The sequence below is a fragment of the Lissotriton helveticus genome, chromosome 8 (genome assembly GCF_964261635.1).
Source record: "Lissotriton helveticus chromosome 8, aLisHel1.1, whole genome shotgun sequence".
Lineage (NCBI taxonomy): Eukaryota > Metazoa > Chordata > Amphibia > Caudata > Salamandridae > Lissotriton > Lissotriton helveticus.
This window is the reverse complement of record NC_136069.1, coordinates 384,642,478-384,669,552: the sequence shown is the minus strand read 5'-3', so window position 1 is coordinate 384,669,552 and position 27,075 is coordinate 384,642,478. Positions and strand designations below refer to the sequence as shown.

Sequence of the window (27,075 nt, the reverse complement as noted above, 5' to 3'; positions counted from 1 at the left end):
TGGATTTAAGTCTTCCCAGGCCAGGTGAAAACCTGAGGATAGGGTGGTCACGCTCTGGAGGAAGACTCTGTTTTATTTACCTAAGGGGCCATGCCCGGAGGAGGGTTCTGACTTTAAGCAGCGCTGCAAAAGCCCATTTCCTGTACAGCCAGCATATGAGATAAAATAGCCCAAGGGTGGCTTCCTTGAGTAATGGAGGTGAGAAGGCCAATGAGGATAAAAAAAAAAATAATAAAAAAAAATAAAAATGTTTTTTGTATAGCATGTTTGGGGTTGGACAGATAGTGGCTGTTCGCCAATGGTCTCGCTAAGAGTTAGAGTGCTTGCCTAACAAGAGCATTTCCGTTCTGTTGGCATTTAGTCTCAAGCAGTTGCTATTCTTCCACTTGTCCACTTCAAGCATTCCTTCTTGAAAAGTGACCATGTCTTGCGTTCCGTTGTCAGAGAGTGATAGAATCAGCTGAGTATCGTGGTACAATACCAGCATGGGCCCACATGATTTTGTGACCTTAGGAAGTGGATGGCCATATATATTGAATATATATTGAATAGGGGAGGGCTCAGGGAGGAGACCTGGGGGCCCCATAGCGTAAGGATAGGTGGTGGGATGCATAAGGGGAGGGGTGATGGAGAGGGGAAATTACCTGAGAAGAACACTGGCTGAAAAAGGAGGAAAATCATGTTAGCAAGGACCCCTGTATTTCTAGGTTATAGAAGACGGCTGCAGCGTTTTATGTGAAACCGAGTCAAACGCGGCACTCAATTCAAACTAGATTAAGGCCGATGATCTACCCTCATCTAGCAAACTGCGGAGTTTCTCTAGTACTGCTAACAGGGCAAATTTGGTGCTGTGGGCCAGCCTGAAGCCGTTTTGAGAGATGTCCAAGACATGGGGTTCTTCCAGAAACTCTTCTGACAGAACGCTGTTTACATATTTCTCAGTTACCTTGACCAGAACACGTAGAATGGGGGATGGGGATATAGTTCTCTGGTTTCGTTGGATCCAAAGATGTTTTTTTCAGCAGGGGGAATTACTTTGGCGTGTTTCTAAGATCAAGGTACTCAGGTGGATTTTAAAGAGAGATTGACTGTTTCTAGGAAAGATGAAAGTAGAAGATTCTGAAATTTATAAAGAGCTCAGGTCTGATGGAGTCATTAGAAGAGCCAGATTACACTTGGCTACAGAGGGCTTGCAGCAAAAACAAGCTAAGGGGGAAGAAGATTGCTCAGGGTGGCTTGGAAACTGATGTTTTTCCTCAATTATGCCAGTGAAATTTTGCACATGAGCAATGCAATGGAGAACATTTTCTGGATCCAATCTTCTACGGTGAGGACTCTGTAGTTAGTTGCCACTATCAGAATAATATACCATAGTCAAGTGTACACTGATAAAGCCATGCGAGGGAAAACCCAAAATCAAATTAGCCATGGGAAAGTCAAGAGGTCTGGCATTAGATAATTTGTGTTCAATGACTGGCAAATTTGGGTTTGTGTGGAAGGGTGAGTGAAAGAATGCAAGGAAAATATAGTGGATGGATGAGAGAGTACATGGATGAGTGAATGTGTGATTGAGTCAATGGGCTGATATATCTCTAATGAAACCATTCACTCAGTCAAACAGGCAGCGATTAACCATGTGCTCATCTTGTGCACTCATCCATGCATGCATCCATCCATTACTGCACTCACTAGCCCATTCATTCATCCATGTACTCACACACTCATCCATTCTTCCATGTATTGACTCATTCTCTTACTCACCCACTAATTCACACACAGAACCACATGCTCAAAATCGCCCATACACGACAAAGCAAACCTGTTTTCTTTGTCAATACTTCTATAATAGGTTGAGACAAAAAAGGGGAGTAGCGCAGTGTGAAGAGGTGACAGAGAGGAGGGAATTGTAGCAGCCCCATTTGTATTTAGTGTGGAAAATACAAACCTCCCACCATGTAGAGAACAGTCAGAGAAGGTTCACCTGTTTGTCAAATCGTTTTTTCAAAGAACAGCAAGAAGAAAGCCAATAACTGTTCAGCACTACTGGGGATGTAATGGGTTAGTATTAAGAAAAAGAAACTGGCGGGATTAATAGAGCCGATATCCAGTATACTTTTTGTTATTGTAAAGCCATGAAAATAACAACGATTGACATGTTAATACTGGTTCTGTTTATTGTCACGCATATGAGAATTTATAAATGCGAGCATCTGGCATTATTACAATTTTACATTTTTCTTTTCTCAGAAAAAAAGCTTTTTCAAATGTTGAGCAAAGCTGCCTTTAAAGTGAACTGGTGAGGTCTCTTAAATTTCTGTCCCCTTGTGTTTTCTGTGGATGGAGTGAGTTAGGAAATTTTTTGGAACCCGCAGTTGCTAATTGCGGTAGAAGTGCACAAAAAGTCTTAATAGTCACGCCTACACAATGGGGGATTTCTGACTCCAAGGCTGTTCACAAAGATTTGTGCTTACAAAAATGAGCACATGTGTAATAGACGTGTTCAAAATGTGCACACAGAAGGCATAGTTTCCACAAACAAAGCTAACATACTCTTAATTCTGAAAGCATACTCAAGTAATTTCCAGTTAGTGTAACTTACATGCCCCTAGGGGCAGACAAAACCCCAACGAAATTGATTGTACTTTCAACTTGACTTTTGGCAAGCATTTCTCTAAATGGCAAATTGTATGCGGACTTACTCCATCATGACGAAACTAGGTGTTTCCCTTTATTCGACTGTATCAAGGTTAGATAGATTTTAAACCCTTTCGCTCTCATCGTCCCTACTGTCTTGAATAATGACCCTTTCACCCAACCGAATTCAGTTACCCCAGAAGGACTGTAAGCATGTGTTCTACTCCTGCAACTCTTCATTTGTATCATGAAATCAATTTATAATTAAAGTGTAAATTTACCAAATGTCTCCTTCATAAGTGAGGCACTCACTGCATACGTCAATTTAATATATCTGTGGGTGTATCAGAAATAAAATATTCCTCATAATTCTAAGTTCTTAGACCTTAATCTATAACCTTAATCTATAACATTTGTTTCACTCAGCTGTGCCTCAATAAAATTATAAGAATGTTATTGAATTGCTCCTAGGATAACCCTCCCCTCTCTACTCAATGTTTAATTTTGCAATATGTGTTTAATATTTATGTTTCTAGGGCATTAGATTAACTGTAATAAATGATGTTCGTTTTATTTTTACTTCTATTAATCACCAATAGTATATCTTCACCTTCAAGTTAGAAATGGTGTTTAACAAATAACCTATCAATTTCACAAATGTTATTTGAGAGTCTTTCATACAGTGTTATCGTGTATGTTAATTAGGATAAATGTGATTGCAGATGTTTTAGTTGAACCACTTACTTCTTTAATATCTTAAATCGGACATGGATTTGTCTGTGACATATATCTGTGACCATATGAGAAGTGTTTGAATGGTTATCAATTTTGTTTTACAACTGCCATGTGACACAAAAGCTAATTATCACTTACGTCTTTATAACTTATGGCTATCGAATTCACAAAGAGATTATTTTCATTAATGCTTAGCTGTCCTTTACTGATTCTCCCTAGGTTTGCGTATACAGACATATATACTTATGTATTAATAATGTCTCAGTAAATATTATCCTTGTACTTTCTTCCCTCTTTTATCTGTTTTTCACACACTATTAATGCGATTTGGATTTATATCCAGTTTTCCCTATTTCTATTATCTTTATGGTGTCCAGTATTGCTGTAACCTACAACAGATGTCTAGCTTTATTTAATCACCTTTAAAAATTGATTTTTGGAGACTTAAAATAGTCACATTTGAATGAGCATTTTTCAACATAGATCGATCTATAAATATACAGTATTTTATATTTATGTCAAGTTTGTCAGATATCATGCCATGTATTAATATTTACATTTTGTCTTGTGATTGGTCTCTACAGCCTACAAAAAGATGCATTGAGCAAAGAAATATGTGTTGGCTTCTGTCATCATACATCTGTTGGATTTGGTATCCTATAACTAATTTTCTGTCGATCGCTGAGGACAACTCATGAACTTCTCCATATATGGAACCTTGTGGAACTTATGAGATTTGTTAGTGGCAGACCCTTTTTATTGTTTGCAGTTGGTAAACAACAATACAAATTAAAGAAACAATAAAACTGCAGCCATCCCCAAACATTTGACATAAAGTAACAGGTTATCACAAATCAAACCCCACAATAATACATATACATTATGTCCCAGCATTCTCCTCTCAAAGCATTGTGAGTGCTACAGCACAGCCTGTGATGTTTAAGTTGGTTTATACATTTCTTCCTCTATTTCCCCTTACATATGTCAGATACAATTGGTGCAACTCTGGTGTTCCCAAAAGTCAAGTTCATTGCTTATAAATTCTACTACTTTGTGGCCAGTTGTTCACAATGTCAGCACGGCAATTGCTTACCATTGGTTGCCTCTATGGTCGGTTTCATTTGCTTGCTTTTTATTCAATGGTATTCCCTGTGTCAGCTTGTCCATCTCCTGGAGCACAGCCTCTTTACCATTTCTCTGACTGGTTAGCTTCTCTCCTTCCATTGCTCACAGGGAGATACTTTTGTCTTTTTGGTTAAGCACTCTATGATATTGCATGCATTTCCAACTCTCTCCCTAGTTTGCTTCTCCTACCAGCCAAATATTACCTGCATGCCATGTTGCTTTCTTCCTTGTGTCCAAGCTGTCTCTCTCATGAGATTCCTCACAACAAACGTCCTGCCTCTCCTGTGCATTGTGTTTCTTTCTTGCTTGAGTAATTCTACCCAAACCCTTTATACTGCTCTCCCTCGTGTATGGACTTTCCACTCATTCCACCCATTGCTTCACTCCTTGCTCTCTGTTGCGCCCATGCCCGCTGACTTATTTTTTCTATAGTACAGTTTTTGATGGAGGCTACGGGTGGGGCGGGCGAGGAGGACTAGGCAGCAAATGAGGGCTATGTCTTTTTTTCTTTTTATTTACACCCCCACACTGCAATGACTTTTTACTTACTGACATCATGCTTGCCATAGGAACAACAAAAATCCTCTCAGAATGGAAAAGTGCATCCAACATATCCTTTGACATATGGTGAGCTTGACTTTACTAGAAAGGCAGCCTACATATGCTTGCGAAAATCTCAAAACCTCTCATCATCCAGGAGCTGTGAGACACCCTTGATGTCCATCTTCAAAAGATAGTGCTCTATAATCCCCACAGTTGGATTAGCATACATTTGCTCCGACAGTGTCTCCATGAATCTTTTCTTACACATTCACAGAGACCAGCCAATCCGACCTGTGCCCTGTTGCCCCTTTTCTTTCGACTGTCTCTCGTCTCATCCTTGTCCATTACTGTTTTTTCTAATACTATTAAAAATGTGTCTTTAGGGAGGTGTATTGTGTTCAATTATGCGTCCGCTACAATTCAACTTCTTGGATGTCTAACTCCACAAACATGCATATCACCTACTATATACATTTGTAATACTGTCATTACCATTGTTACCAATGCATGCTCTCAATAGAAAAACATCTGAAATTAAAAACATTAAATACCTGTCTTTTTTCTAAATATTCCAGAGCTTCATCCATCATGAGAGATACTGCAAGTAACAAAATACAGTATGAGAGTTAATGTTTTCTAAAATCCTGAAGACGAGTTAAAACAATGTGAAGTTATTATTCTATATAGTTCAAAAAGAAAACAAAATGCATGGAAGTAACATCAAGGTTTGCCTGAACTAATACCCTTAAAATGTGATAATATGCCAAGGGGAATTTTGGAAAACCTACTATCACCTCTGGAAACTACAACTTCACAGTGCCTTTCCCTGAACATGAACAAGTGCAGTAAATAGGGTATTTTTTAGAGGGAATAAAATGAGATGAACTTTTGCCGTTTATCAACATCTTTTTTCAACTTCACTGGACACTCACTATACAGTTGAAAGGTTTTTATAGCAAAGTCAAAAAATCCAAACTCAAATCTATTAAGGGGGGGGGGTGGAAACACGGAGTACATGGTCTGAAAGTCTGTCCTAGAGGACCATAGATTTAGGTGCAACACAATTCAGCTAACCATGTACTTTTCCAAATACAGAACGACTGACTGTTTCTAGGCTATTACCATTAAGGGTTTCCAACAGGAGCCCTTTCACTCTATCAGATAACAGTGGAGCAATAGGTATGTCCTTTAAGTGCTGTGTAGTGAAGCAGCACCTTCCCATTAGGCATGGGGTCTACTGTGTATCCCTGAATTTCAGATGTGTGACCAAGAAAGAATTCCATTTTTAGGTTTAGAAACATTTTTAATAAAACGTGCTCGTTAACGTCCAGTTTAACAAAGAAGTCATTAATGGTCTGGGTCGCAAGATCATAGATGCTACAAGATCACTCTGTTATCTTCCTCTATGGTCACTTGTTACTGCAGGCTTCGAAACTTAGAGGCAAAATCTTCAATGATTATTAGTTGGCATTATACAATGTATGTAATTAACAATATCTGTTGAAATTACAAATGTCACTATAAATTATGTTTTGTTAATATGTTTATTGGTTTTTAACATAAGCAAGTAAGAGGCAAGCACAAGTCATCACCTAATCACAAGTTCAGAATAGTCATCAAATATTTGAGAATACTTTCTTATTTACAATACTTAAGTGCTGCTTGCTTTTACTGTATTCATGTAAAGTTTAGTAGTTATTAGTTTGTCGAATAAATGACTGAATAAAGCCATGACTTCGGGGAAGCCCCAACAAGTGTAGACATTTAAACAGATACCACATTCATAAACACTTCAAGTGTTTAGTAAAGTGATCTGATACTTTTAGAAATGAACCACAAAATTAACTATGACAATGTGCATACATTCTTGACATGCGTCTGTCTTGCCTTCCCTTCCACTGTGTTTGGGACATCTTCACATAACAGACATTACCCATGCTAGGTTTGGGGAAATGGTAGATTGCCTCAAATATTTTTTCATTTTTCTTTTACATAAAAGGCATTTTGAAGAATACTTTCCTACACCCTGGCATAGAAATGGGAAGATGTTTGGCCTTTCCAACAGGTCCTACACCTCTGTATCATTCAGAATTAAGTTTAGTTGTACATTTGTGGGGGAAAAAAGCTAACCTTTGTAAACCCTTTACATTGCAGCTGTATGGGTTCACAACTTATTTCTGTTACCTCTTACTTTGACCACTCTTCTGACATTCACAGTAGTCTGTCCACATGTCATCCAAAACTCACTTAGGCCAGCAGAAATGACATAGTTTTGATACATTTTGCAATCGTATAAGACAGCTTCACATTGCCTATAAATTTTTGGCTTTGAAAATCTCATTTAAAGCACATCATTTTTTAGGTCGAAACCATTGAGATACTGCAGCTGTCTGGTTTGCTAAAGACTTCTAGAGGACATTCCAAAAGATTCCCAGGGAATGCATTCTACTCTTTGCTTGCCATTGGCTTTGTGTTTTATGCTCTCAGTTGTTTGCTTTTCAGTTGCTGGCTTTATTTGTTTTAGACTGTCCAGCTTGAGTTAGTCCATCCTGTGCAAAAAAGCCTGTTTACAGCTGCGCCATTGCATTCGCTTTCTATAGACAGGCTTTTAAATGTTCTTATCTTGTCACATTTGCTGTGCATTCAATGACAAAGGTCAAATGGCTCTGTTTTCTGAGGAAGCTTGGTGTTAACTTTCCCTTCTCAGACTTCAAAATGAGAGGATTTGTGTGACAAACTTGCTGGCTACTGGGGTTGTTAAAGAAAAACATTTTTCTAGCACACAAAAAAATGTAAATGACTGTAAATGAACTGTGCAGATATTTCAGAACATATCAGAATTAGGAAAGCACAAATATAGCACATTTTTGTAATTCTGAAGTGTGGTGGAAATAAATATTTTACTAGGATCAAAACAATCAATACACTGAGTGATGCCATTTCCACACATTATCGCTGTATAGTTTTATTAGTAAAACTGTGTGTCTGCGCAAATGTAATGGTCATTTCAATTGAAAATGTGTTTTATACTGGCAGTGCACTGTGATACCATGCATACTCCACTCCACGCCTCTCCACGCTCCTCCATTCTATGCCATGCCACTCTCAGCCACTCCACTTTATGACAGGCCAATCCATGACACGTCCCTACACTCTACTCCACTCTTTGCTACTGCCTCTACGCCACTTTACTCCATGCCATCCATTCCACTCCACTCCTATAACGTTTTGCCATGTTGAACAGCAGCCACACTGGTGTACAAAATGGCTAAAACACATTGTCAACGCCAATAGATATTGGGCTTGTCAATGCTTGTTTTTCCAATACAAATATAATTCTTATGCTTGTCAAAGGGAACCTTTGTAGCTACAGTAAAATGCCTTTGAAAAACTGTGTGTCTGTGGAAATGTAATGGTAATTTCAATTGAAAAATGTGTTGGCTGATGACATTGCACTACTATACAATGCATACTCCACTCCACTAACTTTTGGCCATGCTGAACACCAGCCACACTGGTGTAAAAAATGGCTAAAGCACATTATCAAAGCCAATAGCTCTTGCATAAGTAAGACTTATTGGCTTCGCCAATGCTTGTTTTTAATACAAATGTAAATATTATGCTTTTTCAAAGGGATCGTATGTAGCTACACTAAAATACCCTTGAAAAACAGGGTAACGTTTCTCAGCAAAATGTGTGAATTTCACCTCTTCAGACTGATCACTTTCTCAGGAATTGCTAAATGCATCCTATCCACAACTGGATTTTTAGTGACTGGCCCTTAAGTAAGAGACCCACTTATCTAACACTTCAGGAGATCTAGAGGGGATATTTGAGCCAACCAAATACTGCATCCCAAGAGCTCAGAAAGTGTAGAGAGATACAAGAAAGGCTGCCTTACATTCAAAGCAAGCAGGTGATTGTTTGCCAACTTACATTTTGTGCAGTCGAAACATAACTATTTTTAGCTCAACACAGATTGCACTGACAGAAGCTTTACAAAACCAACCTACAGTGGCCTGCCAGATTTACAGTACCAAATGTGATGTTATTTGAATATTATACAGCATCCTGCATAGAACCGGAGAGATCTGGGCTTCAACTCGGGCAACAGGACATGGAACAACGAAAAGAAATGTGCTTCAAATTTGAAGGTTGCCCTCTCCTGGGATCAGTGTTCAATCCCCATGAACACCATTACCTATTCTGTCAAATCTACAGAGGCTTTTGTGCTCCTGAAGATGACAAAACACGACTACTGAGTTTGTTAACAATCATTTGTCTTACTGGCCAAGAACTCCCTAGAAGTTATTGTGTGCATTACAAAAGCAAATTTTACCTACAAGTGTGTTACTCCCACCGTTGTGTGAAAAAGGAGAACAAATCTACTGGGTTTTCCCAACACACAGGGCAACTGGGCATTGCTATTTGTGAGATGAAGGTGTAGGTTCTTTTCTAAGGTCTAGGTTCTTTTCTAAGGTGTAGGTTCTTTTCTGGCAGAAAATAGATATATAGAGTGCTTGATTTGCGCTAGTGGTTGCAAGTGAGTCAACCAGCACCCATTTTAGGGGACGAGACTTTTTTTTCGTTCAAAGGACTCGGACCCAAAAAACGAGAGGGAGAAGCAGAAAACAGAGAAAGAATGCGTACGAGAATGACGGAAAAACAGTGAGAAAGAGAGAAAGCAGGGATGAAAAAGAACCTGTAGGAGTGAGATAAAGGGCAGGGAGTATTGGGTGTAGTACATGGAAGCGGCATGAGATAGAATGCAGACTAGACAGCCTTGCTATTTGGCAACCCTGACATTCATCAGCACCCAACATGGGCTTCTGATAGAAAAACTATGGGCACCGACACTTATTTTACAAACTAAGCACTGAATAAACATGCCTTTGAAAAGATCCAGTAAAACTGCCAACAGACACCACTTACATAAAAAATAAGTCCCAAACCAATCCATCCATCCATCCATCTACTTATCGGTCCATTCTCCTATCTGTCAGAGGTAAACCACACAGAAAGCTTTTTGGTAATATTGGACAAAATGCACTGACTGATAGAATCAAATGGGTAAATAGGAACAATTGCATACCCTTTTTCGGAGTTGAATGCAGAGAAGTGCTACACTCGTGCTGCTTACTTAGGCAAACCTAGTAATGACCTGTTTCACTGAATGCTTGCGAGAACAGCATAATGAGGACGGATGTGGTGGAGGGGTAGTAAAATCAGAAACATTGCGCTATACTACAGCTGTCTGAGGCCTCTGTAAGCTTAACTGTCCGCATCTCTCCAAGTACCCCCCTCAATAATCCATTAATGCACTCTCCAATTAATCTAATCATCCATCAATATAAGTACTTATTCAACCATTCATCAAACTATGAACACATTCCCCCTCTACCCACTCAAGTGCTCAGTAACCATCCATCCCCTCATTCATCAATCCGACCACTGACTCATTAACGCATTCGCCCACCCATACACAAACTCGCCAATCAACGAAAATCACTTTCAATTATATGTTGGCTTTCCCAACAAGTACTTCTATGCAATAGTGATTTAACTGGAGTTCATCCTAACTTAAAATCAAAATAACCTGTTAGGACTAATACAAACCTCTCAGTGTCTTGCCAATTAGTATATTGGATGTATGCGACACATGGCACAGGCAAATGTGATCCCTCGAGAGAGCACGACAATACAGGTTTCCTGTGCTGCACGATGCTGCTACAAAGTAAGGATTTAAAGGCTAAAAAAGACATGCTAAGCGTTTATAATAGCGTCATCAGCAGTCTTAACAAATTTTCCTTAACGTTACTGAGAACTTAAATGTAACTGTTGATAACATGAGATGACTGGATAACGAGAGTCAGTGGCAACCAAGTCAAGGTCTGCGGTCAGCATCTGGAGCTGCTTTACTAACCCACGAGCACGTACAATAACTTGGCAATGTTGGAAATGGCCCTTTGTGCAGGGTCACCCCCAAACGTTTTGCCTTCTTTTCCCAGTTTTGCTGAATTCGTTTTTATTGGCTTAAGGAATCTGGGCACTTTACCTGTGCTAAAGTGCATGTGTGCCTTATTTAAAACAAGGTAACATTGACTTATTCACATTTGGTATATTTCATTTACCTATCAGTCCCCAGTAAAGTGCACGACATGTGTCCAGGGCATGTAAATTAAATGCTACCAGTGGGCCTGCAGCACTGATTGTGCCACCCAATTGAGTAGCCCTGCAAACAGGTTTCAAGCCCGTCACTGCAGAGCCTGTGTGTGCAGTTTTAAACTGCCGTGTCGGCCTGACAACTTAACCAACTTCTAATGTTTTGACTCCTTCACAGAAAGCATTATTGAACAAAGTGACATCTTTCATTCCGACATAACGGACCAGTCTTTGAAGCATAAGCTTCTTCTATGACACTTTTTCGACAATCTACCATCAAATATCAACATACAAGAATCTTCTTGGCACCAACAGCACACAAAACTCTTGATACCTTTGAAGCACTAGTTAAGAAAGCTTTGCAATGCGTCAATTTTCAGACACCAACATCCAGGAACCTGACCCACAAATACCAAAGTATCCTGATGGCACTGGCTCGCAACAGGAATTTGGCATTCCAGATGGCTGATAAAGGAGGCGCTTTGGTGGCAATGTACCGGGTATGTTATGAAGAGAAAGTCACACTACATGTGATGGATGACAATATATATATCCCGCTCCAAAAAACACCAGGGCAGGGCACTCGCAGGCGGGTGCTTTCCACTGTGGGAGTGCACCCACAACTCGATACTCGCTCCAAATCCCGTAACTCTGGACTTCCATCCTATGGCAAAAAGAAGCACTCACGGGGGTCGTTTGGGTTTGGGTTATTTATTGTTCACCAGCAAACAGACACTTCATCAACAGACGCGTTTCGGTTCCAAACCTTCATCTAGATGAAGGTTTGGAACCGAAACGAACGCGTCTGTTGATGAAGTGTCTGTTTGCTGGTGAACAATAAATAACCCAAACGACCCCCGTGAGTGCTTCTTTTTGCCATAGGATGGAAGTCGAGAGTTACGGGATTTGGAGCGACAATATAATATATATATATATATATATATATATAATATATATATATATATATATATATATATATATATATATATATATATATATATATATATGAAGAATCTTGTCGCATAGAACCGCAAACAGCAAACAGTTCAAACAGTTCAGATACTCAGCAACAAAGAGCCGACCCAAAAGGTGCTGGTGAACGGTGTCTTTATTTCATAAAAGCCAGCGCTGCCGCCATGACGCGTTTCGCCTCCAGGGAGGCTTGATCACATGACAAACTGCGTGCATCAAGCCCGGCCATTTAAAGTGACAATGCATTACCTCGTGTCATAGAAATGGAAAAAATATTCCACACAAATACAAAACTTTGCTGCAAATATCAACAGCGGAAAAAGAAAGGATGAAGCCCATGTGAGCTACCTTGATTCAAGATAAAGCAATATACATATTTACAATCAATTATGTATCTCAATTCACAAAAATACACGATAGAAACATGTAAAAAATTGCAAAACTTGATCAATATACACACTAAAATTATTATGTACATGATAAATTAATTCATCTATGTACAATCTGAAGTGTAAACATCCCAAAAAGTTTTTTCGCCATAGATAGAAAAATAAAGTATTTACAAATAGTGCAAATAGTACAAATCCAAGCAGCAGCAAGAGTAATGACACGCAAAATATGTATTCTTAAATTAGGCCCCAGTGGGCAAGTCACTGTAATAGTCATAGGCATTAAAGTGCATATATAAAGTGCAAAAGTGCAAAGAAATAATCGTTAGTGATTCCAAGATTAAAATCAAACAGTTGTATACTGGGTTTAAGAAGAGAAAATTTCATTGTATATACATCTAGTAGCAGATAGGAACGAATTGGCAGGGAACAATTTAAAACATACTCAGTAAATGCTCAAAGAGTATGATCAGAACTTGCTCAAATATCCGGACAGGCATGAATAAACACAAAATGGGGACTAAAGACAAGTGTAAAGGTCTTCCCTGTCATTGAGGCCATTAGGATTCTTGGTATTTAATTCCAGAATGTATCTGGTCTCAAGGAGACGGAGCTTTGCCTCACGGTCCCCACCTCTCCTTGACGCCTCAACACAATCAATTAAGAAAAATGTAAGTGAATCTGGGACCCCTGAATGCTTGTCCTGGAAATGCCTGGCAACCGGATAGTTTTGGTCGTGACCCGAAATTGCACGTATGTGTTGGAGTATTCTTTTGTGGGCGGGCAGCTTAGTGCTGCCCACATACTGTAGCCCACAAGGGCACTCCAACACATAAACGGCGTATTCCGTTTTACATGTAAGCCACTTGGAAATGGCAGTAGGATGCTCAAAAAAAGGACTTTTGAAGTGTGTCCTATTGCTGCCAAAACGGCAGGCCTTGCACTGGGGGCAGATCTTAAAGCCCTTCTTCAGCGCTGACCAGGTAGCTGAAACCTTGGGTTCTAGAGTGTTGCTTACCAGGGCTTTAGACATTGAAGGGGATCTTCTGAAAGTCAGGGTTGGCTTAAACTCCACCAAGTGCCCAATCACAGGGTCACTGAGAACCAAATTCCAATTTCTGTTGATAATTTTTCGAAGAGCCCCATGTTGTCTATTAAACGTTAGAATAGCCCTGGGGGAACACCTTTGAGCATCCTTGGTCACATCATTAGTCAAATGAGCAATCTTAGTTCTTGGTATCAATGCCTCCTGCCTGCTCATGGAATTAGAACGTGCGATTGCATTAGCCAAAATTTCAGTGGAATAGCCCCTAGTCAGGAAGCGTAATATGCAAGCTTCTTGCGCAGCCGCGCATTCGGCATTAGTACTGCAGATTCTCTTAATTCGCAGCATTTCCCCAAAGGGGATACTGCGAATTAGATGTGCTGGATGTTGGCTATGGGAGTGCAGGATGGTGTTTCCTGCACTCGGCTTCCTGTAAAGTCTGGTATTTAGACTAGTGCCATCTACCACAACCTCAACGTCTAAGAAACAGATAGATTCAGTGCTAAAGTTCGCTGTGAAATTAAGATTGATGGTATTCAGGTTAATCAAATCAACAAACTTTTTGGCCTCATTTACATCACCCCTCCAAATCAAGAAAACATCGTCAATGTAACGCAAATATAACATAATGTTGTCAGTAAATAAATCATGGTGCTGCCCGACTAGGACCTGTTCCTCCCATAGCCCAACGTGGAGACACGCGTAGCTAGGTGAGAAACAGGCCCCCATCGCCACACCTCTGACCTGATGATAGATTACGCCATTGAAAATGAAGAAGTTTTGTTCCAGGCATATTCTGGTCATGTCCACCAGCATTTTGTTGTGTGCCGTAGGGAGGGGTAAATCTTTGTTCAAATAGTAGGCCAAGGCTTTGAGTCCATCCTCATGTCTGATTGAGGTATAAAGAGATGAAACATCCAAAGTCACAAGAACCATGTTGTCCTCCCACATGAAGTTTTCAATCTTGGCAAGAAAATCAAAAGAATCCTTGACATAGGAAGGAAGATTTTTGACATGGCTTTGTAAAAAAAAGTCGATATATTTGGACACATTTTCTAGAGAACTGTCAATGGCCGAAATAATCGGACGGCCGGGTGGTACATGGTTGTCCTTATGAATCTTGGGGAGTAAATACCAAGAAGGAATAACAGGATAATCCTTCTTAAGGTATTTGAATTCCTCATGTGTGAGCAAACCCGCACTTCTCCACACCTGTAGTTTTTGATGTTGTGTGGTCCACGCATTCTTGACAATCTGTAAATTGCTTTTCCGATAACAGGATATATCGTTCAATTGAGAGTCCGCCTCTTGTATGTACATATCCCTGGGCCACAAAACCACATTACCGCCTTTATCGGCCTGTTTGACGATAACATTGTGGTTTTTTTGCAGTTTCACAACCAGTTGTTTATAGCATTGGTTTTGCTTAGAGATGTGAAACTTCTTTTTGTTGGTGGCAGTGTAAAGGTGTTTGATATCGCGGACCACACTCTCTTGAAAAGTATCCAGATTGTCATGGGCCATAATGGGTAGAAAGGTGGATTTTGGTTTGAAGGGGGTAACCCGCTGGTCAACTTGTTCCAGAGGAACATCCCTTGGATTTTCCATAGAAGGCTGATTTTGTAAGTCCCAGAGTGTATCAAAGGTGGCCTGACTTTGGCTACTGGAAAAAGTGGGACTTGATGGATTAACGGGTTCAATAATCTTTTTCGGATGTAATTCAAAGAATTTTTTGAGTTTAAGTTTTCTTGTGAACCTGTATATATCCATCCGAGTATCAGCATAACTCATATTGCACGGAGGGCAATATGAAAGTCCCAAATTGAGAACCGCAGTCTCAGCTGAAGTGAGTTTGATATTCGAGAGGTTGACTACTGATTTTGTTTCTGCTTGCGCGTCTTCCGCTTGTTGCGGTTCCAGCGTCCCACTCTGCCCGGGTCGTTGTCGTTTGAGCTTCCGGGCACGGCATTTCCGACGCTGCCAGCGTTTGATGTTTGCCCGCTGTTTTTTTGTTGTTGTTGTGCACGAGGCTTGTGGGACCTTAGGGTTTCGCGTCGATCCTGGCACAAACAGTCGACCTCCTGTGCCAGGGTGAGCTTGGTAAACCCCAAAGCTGTTGCACGATTTGAATCCGGTTCCGGATCACTTTCTACAGCTGAGCTCAAACTAGAAAAAGAGGTAGCAGGTTGCAAAGTAGCTACATTTTGTTGTCCTGCCGCTATATTTAAACGTGCTTTCGATTTAACAGCATCATACCTCTTTGCGAAAGTAAAAACTTGTCCATTAAGATAGTCAATTCTATCCCTCTCGAATTTGAAAGCTCTTCTTTTCTTTATTATCTCTTCTTCCTTGGCCAACCGGGTCATCATGTCTGTTCTCATTTTATTAACTGTGTCGGTGGCTTCTATTTTCGAAATTTCATCTTCTAAGGCATCAATTTCAATCTGCAATTTAAGACGGTCACTCTCCGCATATTTGACTAATATGCGCAAGTAGACACTCGAGCAGTTGAGGTTGGCTTCCGCCCACTCCGCTAACATAGCCGGATCCGGGTTTTCATAACTGGGGGCAGTGGTGCTTCTAAGCCCCCTAGGCACTCGACCAACCTCCAAATAACGGGTGAGAGACCGGTGCTCCCACCACTTGGACTGCTCTGCCCTCATTGCACGTTCCAATTTTTTAAATAAATCACGTGTAGTATTAGTTCCAATTTCCTGCGTACTAGATGTAGCAATGCTGGACCCCCCCGCCGGGGAATCCAGAAACATGGAATCAGCTGCCTGAGCCCGATTTCGCAGTCGGTCGGCGGCCATAATTCAAAGCGCTATGGTTGTGGCTACTGTCGGAAACACACAAACGGCACACTGATAATTGGAGATGAATGTCCTACCAGTGGCCGCGCACACTTCTCTCTGCCGTTTCCGAGGTGTTCTCCAGGGTTCAAACTCGGATCCGGTCTCCGTGGCAATGGAGATAAAGGAAATCCGGCTGCTATCCCAACGGAACACATCAAAGGTAAGGCAGGGGCGTTGCGGCGTTCTCCTCGCCGGAGACAGTAACAATCCCAGGAAAAACCCGGAAACAGCTTCCTGCCGCGTTGCCCTTGTGAGAAGGGGTCTTGCTCGTACCTGGAAGGCGTAGGTACCGTATATGAAGAATCTTGTCGCATAGAACCGCAAACAGCAAACAGTTCAAACAGTTCAGATACTCAGCAACAAAGAGCCGACCCAAAAGGTGCTGGTGAACGGTGTCTTTATTTCATAAAAGCCAGCGCTGCCGCCATGACGCGTTTCGCCTCCAGGGAGGCTTGATCACATGACAAACTGCGTGCCATACTTCACGATCAAAGAAGGCGCTGACTCCGTGAATCTGAATCCAAACTTTTATTTCTTAGATCAGTTGCTGCTTAGACGCGTTTCGGCGTTACCGCCTTGTTCACTACATCTGCCATTGTGTTGAGGGCGTACATATATGCACAGAAACACGGGTGTGTCTCTTAATCAGTGTTACAGGTTGGAACCAGATGTTGCCATGGTTACATTGTGGCAGAACCTGTATTGAATAGTCTTTTTACACTTTTTAGTACACATAAAGAGCATTATTTTGGAAACATTTTGTATATGTTTATACATCACCAAATACATGTGTTCGTCTGTTTTTAACCTTCTCGTCATGCAGCATGTTAAAATAGTCACAGCTGAATTAAGGTTATAGTACAACCAAGAGTGATAATAATCGTGAAAGTAAAAAAGGTTAACACAATGTGCTACATACTTCTGTTGGTCCCTGCCATGAAGGTTCCGATATAAAGGTCCTCCACTAGTAGCCCATCTGGTTTGCCTGTATGTTGTTCCCTCGGCAGCGCCGTGAAGACGCTGTAGACACGCGCAAGGAAATTTTCCCTGGGGCAGATTCCCGAGGAAAGCTCCAGGAGCTCAACACACTCCACGATGTACATTCAGTCCGAGGTGAGTGGCTAAAGAGTGCAGCGCTATGTTGGCAAATATAGTGAGATCCGCGAATACAATCTCTCATGTTTGCCAAAACAGCCTGTCTGAGCTTGTATTGGCCCCGCAAGTTTACTCGCGGCCAGGAAATAGCTCAGGCTCCCGAGTGAAATTGCATGACTGTCAGTTACTAATCGGATAGATATATATATATATATATATATATATATATATATATATATTCCTCGAGCAAGATTCCATTATAGAATTCACAAAAAAATGTAAACAAATTCTGGACAAAGCTCTCTCATAGGTTGGATAAATGAGGAATACCCAAAGTTTCCTTTACAGGGAATTTCCATGAAGACACAGGCTGTACATGCTACCTAACGTTCACAAAAATGCCTGGACCCTCCATTTAGACTTATTGTGTCAAGATGTGGGTCTACACACGAAGTCTAGACAAGTACTTGGACCCCTTCTTACAACCAGTGGTTCAAATCTGGAACTCATATTTTCAAGATACAACTGACTTTCTCGAACAATTGTCACATTTCTCGTTCACAGATTGTGATTCTTGGTGTCTATGTACCATTCATGTCACAGCACTTTACACCTCAATAGCCCATGCTGAGGGGTTAGAAGCTGTAGAATGGGCTCTGTTACTGCAGGACAAAATTCGTGTGAACAAGGTTTTCATAATGGAACTACTTCACGTCTGCCCATTTCACAGTTACTTTCTTTGGAAGGATATTTTTTACTTGCAGACAAATGGCACTTCAATGGTCTTTTCTGGAGCCCCAAGCTATGTGAATATCTTTATGGCTATACTGGAGGACCAACACGTCTATGCTTATAAAACCTGCCAGAAGGACTTGGTTATTTACCTCAGATACATTGACGATATGGGAAGGTTCCAAAAATGTTTTGGAACAGCAAATCATGGAACTAAACCAGAAAAACCCCAGGATACAATTTAAGCACACAAACAGTGATCTTAGCATCACATACTTAGATGTACAACAAGATGTAGCACCAACAGGTCTGTCTATAAGAGTTAAAAGAAACCTATGGACCGGAACACCTTACTCTACAGAAGCGTTCATCCTGTATAACTAATATCTAACTAACATCTAGTGCATTGCCACTGCTGCACGGACCAAGAACCTCGTTTTGCCTCGAGGCTTCAACGCACCTTCGATATTGCACGGTTCAGCGTCGACACATTGCTTTCAACCCAGAAGTTCAATGCATTGCTTCAGTGCTTCTCACCCTTGATGCACCCTCGAAGCTGCGCAGCTCAGAACACACGCATCACTTTCCTCGAAAGGATAGACAACGACGCACCACCTCCAATGCTCCCCGCATCGTCCTTTGCGTCAACGTATCCAAAGTACTGTTTTAGTGGGTCAAGGATGGTCCCGGTATCCAACACGCACTCATCATGGTCGGCCTGAATATTTGGATTTGACCGGGTCAAGCAAGACCAGATGCCCCGGTTGCCGATATTTTTTTCTAAGCACTACTAAACAGTTTATTCTTTAGAAATTCATATCTTGACTTCTACTTATCGGACTTTTGTCATCTTATTTTTCACATAAAAATATATGCTATTTTTCTAAACTTGTGTGGCATGTTTTTGTGGTTTCACTGTGTTACTGTCTGAAGTGTTGCACACATACTTTACACATTGCCTCTTAAGAAAGTTTGACCACTCTGTGCCAAGCTACCGGAGGGCGCAGAGCGGGGCGGAGGGGCGCAGAGCGGGGCGGAGGGGCGCAGAGCGGGGCGGAGGGGCGCAGAGCGGGGGAAGGAGGGGCGCAGAGCGGGGGAAGGAGGGGCGCAGAGCGGGGAGGAGGGGCGCAGAGCGGGGAGGAGGGGCGCAGAGCGGGTGATGGGGCGCAGAGAGGGGCGGAGGGGCGCAGAGCGGGCGGAGGGGCGTAGAGCGGGGTGGAGGGACGCAGAGCGGGGTGGAGGGACGCAGAGCGGGGTGGAGGGACGCAGAGCGGGGTGGAGGGACGCAGAGCGGGGTGGAGGGACGCAGAGCGGGGTGGAGGGACGCAGAGCGGGGTGGAGGGACGCAGAGCGGGGTGGAGGGACGCAGAGCGGGGTGGAGGGACGCCGAGCGGGGTGGAGGGACGCAGAGCGGGGTGGAGGGACGCAGAGCGGGGTGGAGGGATGCAGAGTGGGTTGGCATGGAGTAGAATAGAGTACAGTGGCACTGAGTGGCATAGGCCTAAGTGGAGAGGCACAGAGTGGAAAGGCAGGTCATAGAGTTGTGTGGCGTAGTGTCTCTTAGAATGGAGGAGAGTAAAGTTGAGTGAAGAAGAGTGACGTGTCATAGAGTGGCATGGCGTAGGGTGGATTTGCGGGACACAGAGTGGAGTGGCGTGACACAGAGTGGAGTAGGGTAGAATGAAGTGACAGAGAGTCGAGTAGAGTGGCATAGTGTGGAGTAGATTGTTGTAGAGTAGAGTGGCATAGTGTGGGGAGTAGACTGTTGTAGAGTACAGTGGCAGAGTGGAAGGGGGAACAGAGTGGAAGGGGGAACAGAGTGGAAGGGGGAACAGAGTGGAAGGGGGAACAGAGTGGAAGGAGGTACAGAGTGGAAGGAGGTACAGAGTGGAAGGAGGTACAGAGTGGAGGGGATTGTTGTAGAGTGGAGCAGTGTTGTGGAGTGGAGCAGTGTTGTGGAGTGGTGTAGAGTTGACCGACGTGGGGTGTAAGAGTGGAGTTTTGTGGAGTATAATGGGGTAGCGTGTCAGAGTGGAGGGGCACTGAGTTGAGTAGAGTGTTGCAGAGTGGAGTGGTAGTGGTGTAGAGTGGTAGTGGTGTAGAGTGGTAGTGGTGTAGAGTGGTAGTGGTGTAGAGTGGTAGTGGTGTAGAGTGGTAGTGGTGTAGAGTGGTAGTGGTGTAGAGTGGTAGTGGTGTAGAGTGGTAGTGGTGTAGAGAGGTAGTGGTGTAGAGAGGTAGTGGTGTAGAGAGGTAGTGGTGTAGAGAGGTAGTGGTGTAGAGAGGTAGTGGTGTAGAGAGGTAGTGGTGTAGAGAGGTAGTGGTGTAGAGAGGTAGTGGTGTAGAGAGGTAGTGGTGTAGAGAGGTAGTGGTGTAGAGAGGTAGTGGTGTAGAGAGGTAGTGGTGTAGAGAGGTAGTGGTGTAGAGAGGTAGTGGTGTAGAGAGGTAGTGGTGTAGAGTGGTAGTGGTGTAGAGAGGTAGTGGTGTAGAGAGGTAGTGGTGTAGAGAGGTAGTGGTGTAGAGAGGTAGTGGTGTAGAGTGGTAGTGGTGTAGAGTGGTAGTGGTGTGGAGTGGTAGTGGTGTGGAGTGGTGTGGAGTTTTGTAGAGTGGTGTAGAGTGGTGTAGAGTGGTGTAGAGTGGTGTAGAGTGGAGTGGAGTAGAGTGGAGTAGAGTGGAGTAGAGTGGTGTAGAGTGGTGTAGAGTGGAGTTTTGTAGAGTGGTGTAGAGTGGAGTTTTGTAGAGTGGTGTAGAGTGGAGTGGTGTAGAGTGGTGTAGAGTGGAGTGGAGTAGAGTGGAGTAGAGTGGAGTAGAGTGGAGTAGAGTGGAGTAGAGTGGAGTAGAGTGGAGTAGAGTGGTGTAGAGTGGTGTAGAGTGGAGTAGAGTGGTGTAGAGTGGTGTAGAGTGGTGTAGAGTGGAGTTTTGTAGAGTGGTGTAGAGTGGAGTTTTGTAGAGTGGTGTAGAGTGGAGTGGTGTAGAGTGGTGTAGAGTGGAGTGGTGTAGAGTGGTGTAGAGTAGAGTAGAGTAGAGTGGAGTGGAGTGGAGAGGAGTGGAGTGGAGTGGAGTGGAGTGGAGTGGAGTGGAGTGGAGTGGAGTGGAGTGGAGTAGAGTGGAGTAGAGTGGAGTAGAGTGGTGTAGAGTGGTGTAGAGTGGAGTTTTGTAGAGTGGTGTAGAGTGGAGTTTTGTAGAGTGGAGTGGTGTAGAGTGGTGTAGAGTGGAGTGGTGTAGAGTGGTGTAGAGTAGAGTAGAGTAGAGTGGAGTGGAGTGGAGTGGAGTGGAGTGGAGTGGAGTGGAGTGGAGTGGAGTGGAGTGGAGTGGAGTGGAGTGGAGTGGAGTGGAGTGGAGTGGAGTGGAGTGGAGTTTTGTAGAGTGGTGTAGAGTGGTGTAGAGTGGTGTAGAGTGGTGTAGAGTGGTGTAGAGTGGTGTAGAGTGGTGTAGAGTGGTGTAGAGTGGTGTAGAGTGGTGTAGAGTGGAGTGGAGTGGAGTGGAGTGGAGTAGAGTGGAGTGGAGTAGAGTAGAGTGGAGTAGAGTGGAGTAGAGTGGAGTAGAGTGGAGTAGAGTGGAGTAGAGTGGAGTAGAGTGGAGTAGAGTGGAGTAGAGTGGAGTAGAGTGGAGTAGAGTGGAGTAGAGTGGAGTAGAGTGGAGTAGAGTGGAGTAGAGTGGAGTAGAGTGGAGTAGAGTGGAGTAGAGTGGAGTGGAGTGGAGTAGAGTGGAGTAGAGTGGAGTAGAGTGGAGTAGAGTGGAGTAGAGTGGAGTGGAGTGGAGTGGAGTGGAGTAGAGTGGAGTAGAGTGGAGTAGAGTGGAGTAGAGTGGAGTAGAGTGGAGTAGAGTGGAGTAGAGTGGAGTAGAGTGGAGTAGAGTGGAGTAGAGTGGAGTAGAGTGGAGTGGAGTGGAGTAGAGTGGAGTAGAGTGGAGTAGAGTGGAGTAGAGTGGAGTAGAGTGGAGTGGAGTGGAGTGGAGTGGAGTAGAGTGGAGTAGAGTGGAGTAGAGTGGAGTAGAGTGGAGTAGAGTGGAGTAGAGTGGAGTAGAGTGGTGTAGAGTGGAGTAGAGTGGTGTAGAGTGGAGTTTTGTAGAGTGGTGTAGAGTGGAGTTTTGTAGAGTGGTGTAGAGTGGAGTGGTGTAGAGTGGTGTAGAGTGGTGTAGAGTGGTGTAGAGTGGTGTAGAGTGGTGTAGAGTGGTGTAGAGTGGAGTTTTGTAGAGTGGAGTGGTGTAGAGTGGTGTAGAGTGGTGTAGAGTGGTGTAGAGTGGTGTAGAGTGGTGTAGAGTAGAGTAGAGTGGAGTGGAGTGGAGTTTTGTAGAGTGGTGTAGAGTGGTGTAGAGTGGTGTAGAGTGGTGTAGAGTGGTGTAGAGTGGTGTAGAGTGGTGTAGAGTGGTGTAGAGTGGTGTAGAGTGGTGTAGAGTAGAGTAGAGTAGAGTAGAGTAGAGTAGAGTAGAGTAGAGTAGAGTAGAGTAGAGTAGAGTAGAGTAGAGTAGAGTAGAGTAGAGTGGAGTGGAGTAGAGTAGAGTAGAGTAGAGTGGAGTGGAGTGGAGTGGAGTGGAGTGGAGTGGAGTTTTGTAGAGTGGTGTAGAGTGGTGTAGAGTGGTGTAGAGTGGTGTAGAGTGGAGTAGAGTAGAGTAGAGTAGAGTAGAGTAGAGTAGAGTAGAGTGGAGTGGAGTGGAGTGGAGTGGAGTAGAGTAGAGTAGAGTAGAGTAGAGTAGAGTAGAGTAGAGTAGAGTAGAGTAGAGTAGAGTAGAGTAGAGTAGAGTAGAGTAGAGTAGAGTAGAGTAGAGTGGAGTGGAGTGGAGTGGAGTGGAGTGGAGTGGAGTTTTGTAGAGTGGTGTAGAGTGGTGTAGAGTGGTGTAGAGTGGTGTAGAGTGGTGTAGAGTGGTGTAGAGTGGTGTAGAGTGGTGTAGAGTAGAGTAGAGTGGAGTAGAGTGGAGTAGAGTGGAGTAGAGTAGAGTAGAGTAGAGTAGAGTAGAGTGGAGTGGAGTGGAGTGGAGTGGAGTAGAGTAGAGTGGAGTGGAGTGGAGTGGAGTGGAGTGGAGTGGAGTGGAGTGGAGTGGAGTGGAGTGGAGTGGAGTTTTGTAGAGTGGTGTAGAGTGGTGTAGAGTGGTGTAGAGTGGTGTAGAGTGGTGTAGAGTGGTGTAGAGTGGTGTAGAGTGGTGTAGAGTAGAGTAGAGTGGAGTAGAGTAGAGTAGAGTAGAGTAGAGTAGAGTAGAGTAGAGTAGAGTAGAGTAGAGTAGAGTAGAGTAGAGTGGAGTGGAGTGGAGTGGAGTGGAGTTTTGTAGAGTGGTGTAGAGTGGTGTAGAGTGGTGTAGAGTGGTGTAGAGTGGTGTAGAGTGGTGTAGAGTGGTGTAGAGTGGTGTAGAGTAGAGTGGAGTGGAGTAGAGTAGAGTAGAGTAGAGTAGAGTAGAGTAGAGTAGAGTAGAGTAGAGTAGAGTAGAGTAGAGTAGAGTAGAGTAGAGTAGAGTAGAGTGGAGTGGAGTGGAGTGGAGTGGAGTGGAGTGGAGTAGAGTGGAGTGGAGTGGAGTGGAGTGGAGTGGAGTGGAGTGGAGTGGAGTGGAGTGGAGTGGAGTGGAGTGGAGTGGAGTGGAGTGGAGTGGAGTGGAGTGGAGTGGAGTGGAGTGGAGTGGAGTGGAGTGGAGTGGAGTTTTGTAGAGTGGTGTAGAGTGGTGTAGAGTGGTGTAGAGTGGTGTAGAGTGGTGTAGAGTGGTGTAGAGTGGTGTAGAGTGGTGTAGAGTAGAGTAGAGTAGAGTAGAGTAGAGTAGAGTAGAGTAGAGTAGAGTAGAGTAGAGTAGAGTAGAGTAGAGTAGAGTAGAGTAGAGTAGAGTGGAGTGGAGTAGAGTAGAGTAGAGTAGAGTGGAGTGGAGTGGAGTGGAGTGGAGTAGAGTAGAGTAGAGTAGAGTAGAGTAGAGTGGAGTGGAGTGGAGTGGAGTGGAGTGGAGTGGAGTGGAGTGGAGTGGAGTGGAGTGGAGTGGAGTGGAGTGGAGTGGAGTGGAGTGGAGTGGAGTGGAGTGGAGTGGAGTGGAGTGGAGTGGAGTGGAGTGGAGTGGAGTGGAGTGGAGTTTTGTAGAGTGGTGTAGAGTGGTGTAGAGTGGTGTAGAGTGGTGTAGAGTGGTGTAGAGTGGTGTAGAGTGGTGTAGAGTGGTGTAGAGTAGAGTAGAGTAGAGTAGAGTAGAGTAGAGTAGAGTAGAGTAGAGTAGAGTAGAGTAGAGTAGAGTAGAGTAGAGTAGAGTGGAGTAGAGTAGAGTAGAGTGGAGTGGAGTGGAGTGGAGTAGAGTAGAGTAGAGTAGAGTAGAGTAGAGTAGAGTAGAGTAGAGTAGAGTAGAGTAGAGTAGAGTAGAGTAGAGTAGAGTAGAGTAGAGTAGAGTAGAGTGGAGTGGAGTGGAGTGGAGTGGAGTGGAGTGGAGTGGAGTGGAGTGGAGTGGAGTGGAGTTTTGTAGAGTGGTGTAGAGTGGTGTAGAGTGGTGTAGAGTGGTGTAGAGTGGTGTAGAGTGGAGTAGAGTAGAGTAGAGTAGAGGGTAGAGTAGAGTAGAGTAGAGTAGAGTAGAGTAGAGTAGAGTAGAGTAGAGTAGAGTAGAGTAGAGTAGAGTAGAGTGGAGTGGAGTGGAGGTGGAGTGGAGTGGAGTGGAGTGGAGTGGAGTGGAGTGGAGTGGAGTGGAGTTTTGTAGAGTGGTGTAGAGTGGTGTAGAGTGGTGTAGAGTGGTGTAGAGTGGTGTAGAGTGGAGTAGAGTAGAGTAGAGTGGAGTGGAGTGGAGTGGAGTGGAGTGGAGTGGAGTGGAGTTTTGTAGAGTGGTGTAGAGTGGAGTTTTGTAGAGTGGTGTAGAGTGGAGTGGTGTAGAGTGGAGTAGAGTGGAGTAGAGTGGAGTGGAGTGGAGTGGAGTGGAGTGGAGTGGAGTGGAGTGGAGTGGAGTGGAGTGGAGTGGAGTGGAGTGGAGTGGAGTGGAGTGGAGTGGAGTGGAGTGGAGTGGAGTGGAGTGGAGTGGAGGGAGTGGAGTGGAGTGGAGTTTTGTAGAGTGGTGTAGAGTGGTGTAGAGTGGTGTAGAGTGGTGTAGAGTGGTGTAGAGTGGAGTAGAGTGGAGTAGAGTGGAGTAGAGTAGAGTAGAGTAGAGTAGAGTAGAGTAGAGTAGAGTAGAGTAGAGTAGAGTAGAGTAGAGTAGAGTAGAGTAGAGTAGGGTAGAGTAGAGTAGAGTAGAGTAGAGTAGAGTAGAGTAGAGTAGAGTAGAGTAGAGTAGAGTAGAGTAGAGTAGAGTAGAGTAGAGTAGAGTAGAGTAGAGTAGCGTAGAGTAGAGTAGAGTAGAGTAGAGTAGAGTAGAGTAGATAGAGTAGAGTAGAGTAGGTGGAGTGGAGTGGAGTGGAGTGGAGTGGAGTGGAGTGGAGTTTTGTAGAGTGGTGTAGAGTGGTGTAGAGTGGTGTAGAGTGGTGTAGAGTGGTGTAGAGTGGTGTAGAGTGGTGTAGAGTGGTGTAGAGTGGTGTAGAGTGGTGTAGAGTGGTGTAGAGTGGTGTAGAGTGGTGTAGAGTAGAGTAGAGTAGAGTAGAGTAGAGTAGAGTAGAGTAGAGTAGAGTAGAGTGGAGTGGAGTGGAGTGGAGTGGAGTGGAGTTTTGTAGAGTGGTGTAGAGTGGTGTAGAGTGGTGTAGAGTAGAGTAGAGTAGAGTAGAGTAGAGTAGAGTAGAGTGGAGTAGAGTAGAGTAGAGTAGAGTAGAGTAGAGTAGAGTGGAGTGGAGTGGAGTGGAGTGGAGTGGAGTGGAGTGGAGTAGAGTAGAGTAGAGTAGAGTAGAGTGGAGTGGAGTAGAGTAGAGTAGAGTGGAGTGGAGTGGAGTGGAGGAGTAGAGTAGAGTAGAGTAGAGTAGAGTAGAGTAGAGTGGAGTGGAGTGGAGTGGAGTTTTGTAGAGTGGTGTAGAGTGGTGTAGAGTGGTGTAGAGTGGTGTAGAGTGGTGTAGAGTGGTGTAGAGTGGTGTAGAGTGGTGTAGAGTGGTGTAGAGTGGTGTAGAGTGGTGTAGAGTGGTGTAGAGTGGTGTAGAGTGGTGTAGAGTAGAGTAGAGTAGAGTGGAGTGGAGTGGAGTGGAGTGGAGTGGAGTTTTGTAGAGTGGTGTAGAGTGGTGTAGAGTGGTGTAGAGTGGTGTAGAGTGGTGTAGAGTGGTGTAGAGTGGTGTAGAGTAGAGTAGAGTGGAGTGGAGTGGAGTGGAGTGGAGTTTTGTAGAGTGGTGTAGAGTTTTGTAGAGTGGTGTAGAGTGGTGTAGAGTGGTGTAGAGTGGTGTAGAGTGGTGTAGAGTGGTGTAGAGTAGAGTGAGGAGTAGAGTAGAGTAGAGTAGAGTAGAGTAGAGTAGAGTAGAGTAGAGTAGAGTAGAGTAGAGTAGAGTAGAGTAGAGTAGAGTGGAGTGGAGTGGAGTGGAGTGGAGTGGAGTGGAGTGGAGTGGAGTGGAGTGAGTGGAGTAGAGTAGAGTAGAGTAGAGTCGAGTGGAGTGGAGTGGAGTGGAGTGGAGTGGAGTGGAGTGGAGTGGAGTGGAGTGGAGTGGAGTGGAGTGGAGTAGAGTAGAGTAGAGTAGAGTAGAGTAGAGTAGAGTAGAGTGGAGTGGAGTGGAGTGGAGTAGAGTAGAGTAGAGTAGAGTAGAGTAGAGTAGAGTAGAGTAGAGTAGAGTAGAGTAGAGTAGAGTAGAGTGGAGTAGAGTAGAGTAGAGTAGAGTAGAGTAGAGTAGAGTGGAGTAGAGTAGAGTAGAGTCGGAGTGGAGTGGAGTGGAGTGGAGTGGAGTGGAGTGGAGTTTTGTAGAGTGGTGTAGAGTGGTGTAGAGTGGTGTAGAGTGGTGTAGAGTGGT

The 27,075-nt window shown here is 43.8% G+C and overlaps 1 protein-coding gene across 2 annotated transcripts in view; it reads right to left on the bottom strand.

The window, feature by feature from the left end:
* Nucleotides 1–27,075, bottom strand: part of ALG5 (ALG5 dolichyl-phosphate beta-glucosyltransferase) — a 227,600-nt gene that overhangs the window by 150,283 nt on the left and 50,242 nt on the right. For both annotated transcript variants that reach the window (XM_078657186.1, XM_078657187.1), the window contains exon 3: nt 5,589–5,635. In XM_078657186.1, coding sequence (XP_078513312.1) covers nt 5,589–5,635 — 47 coding nt within the window. The remainder of the gene's footprint in view (nt 1–5,588; nt 5,636–27,075) is intronic.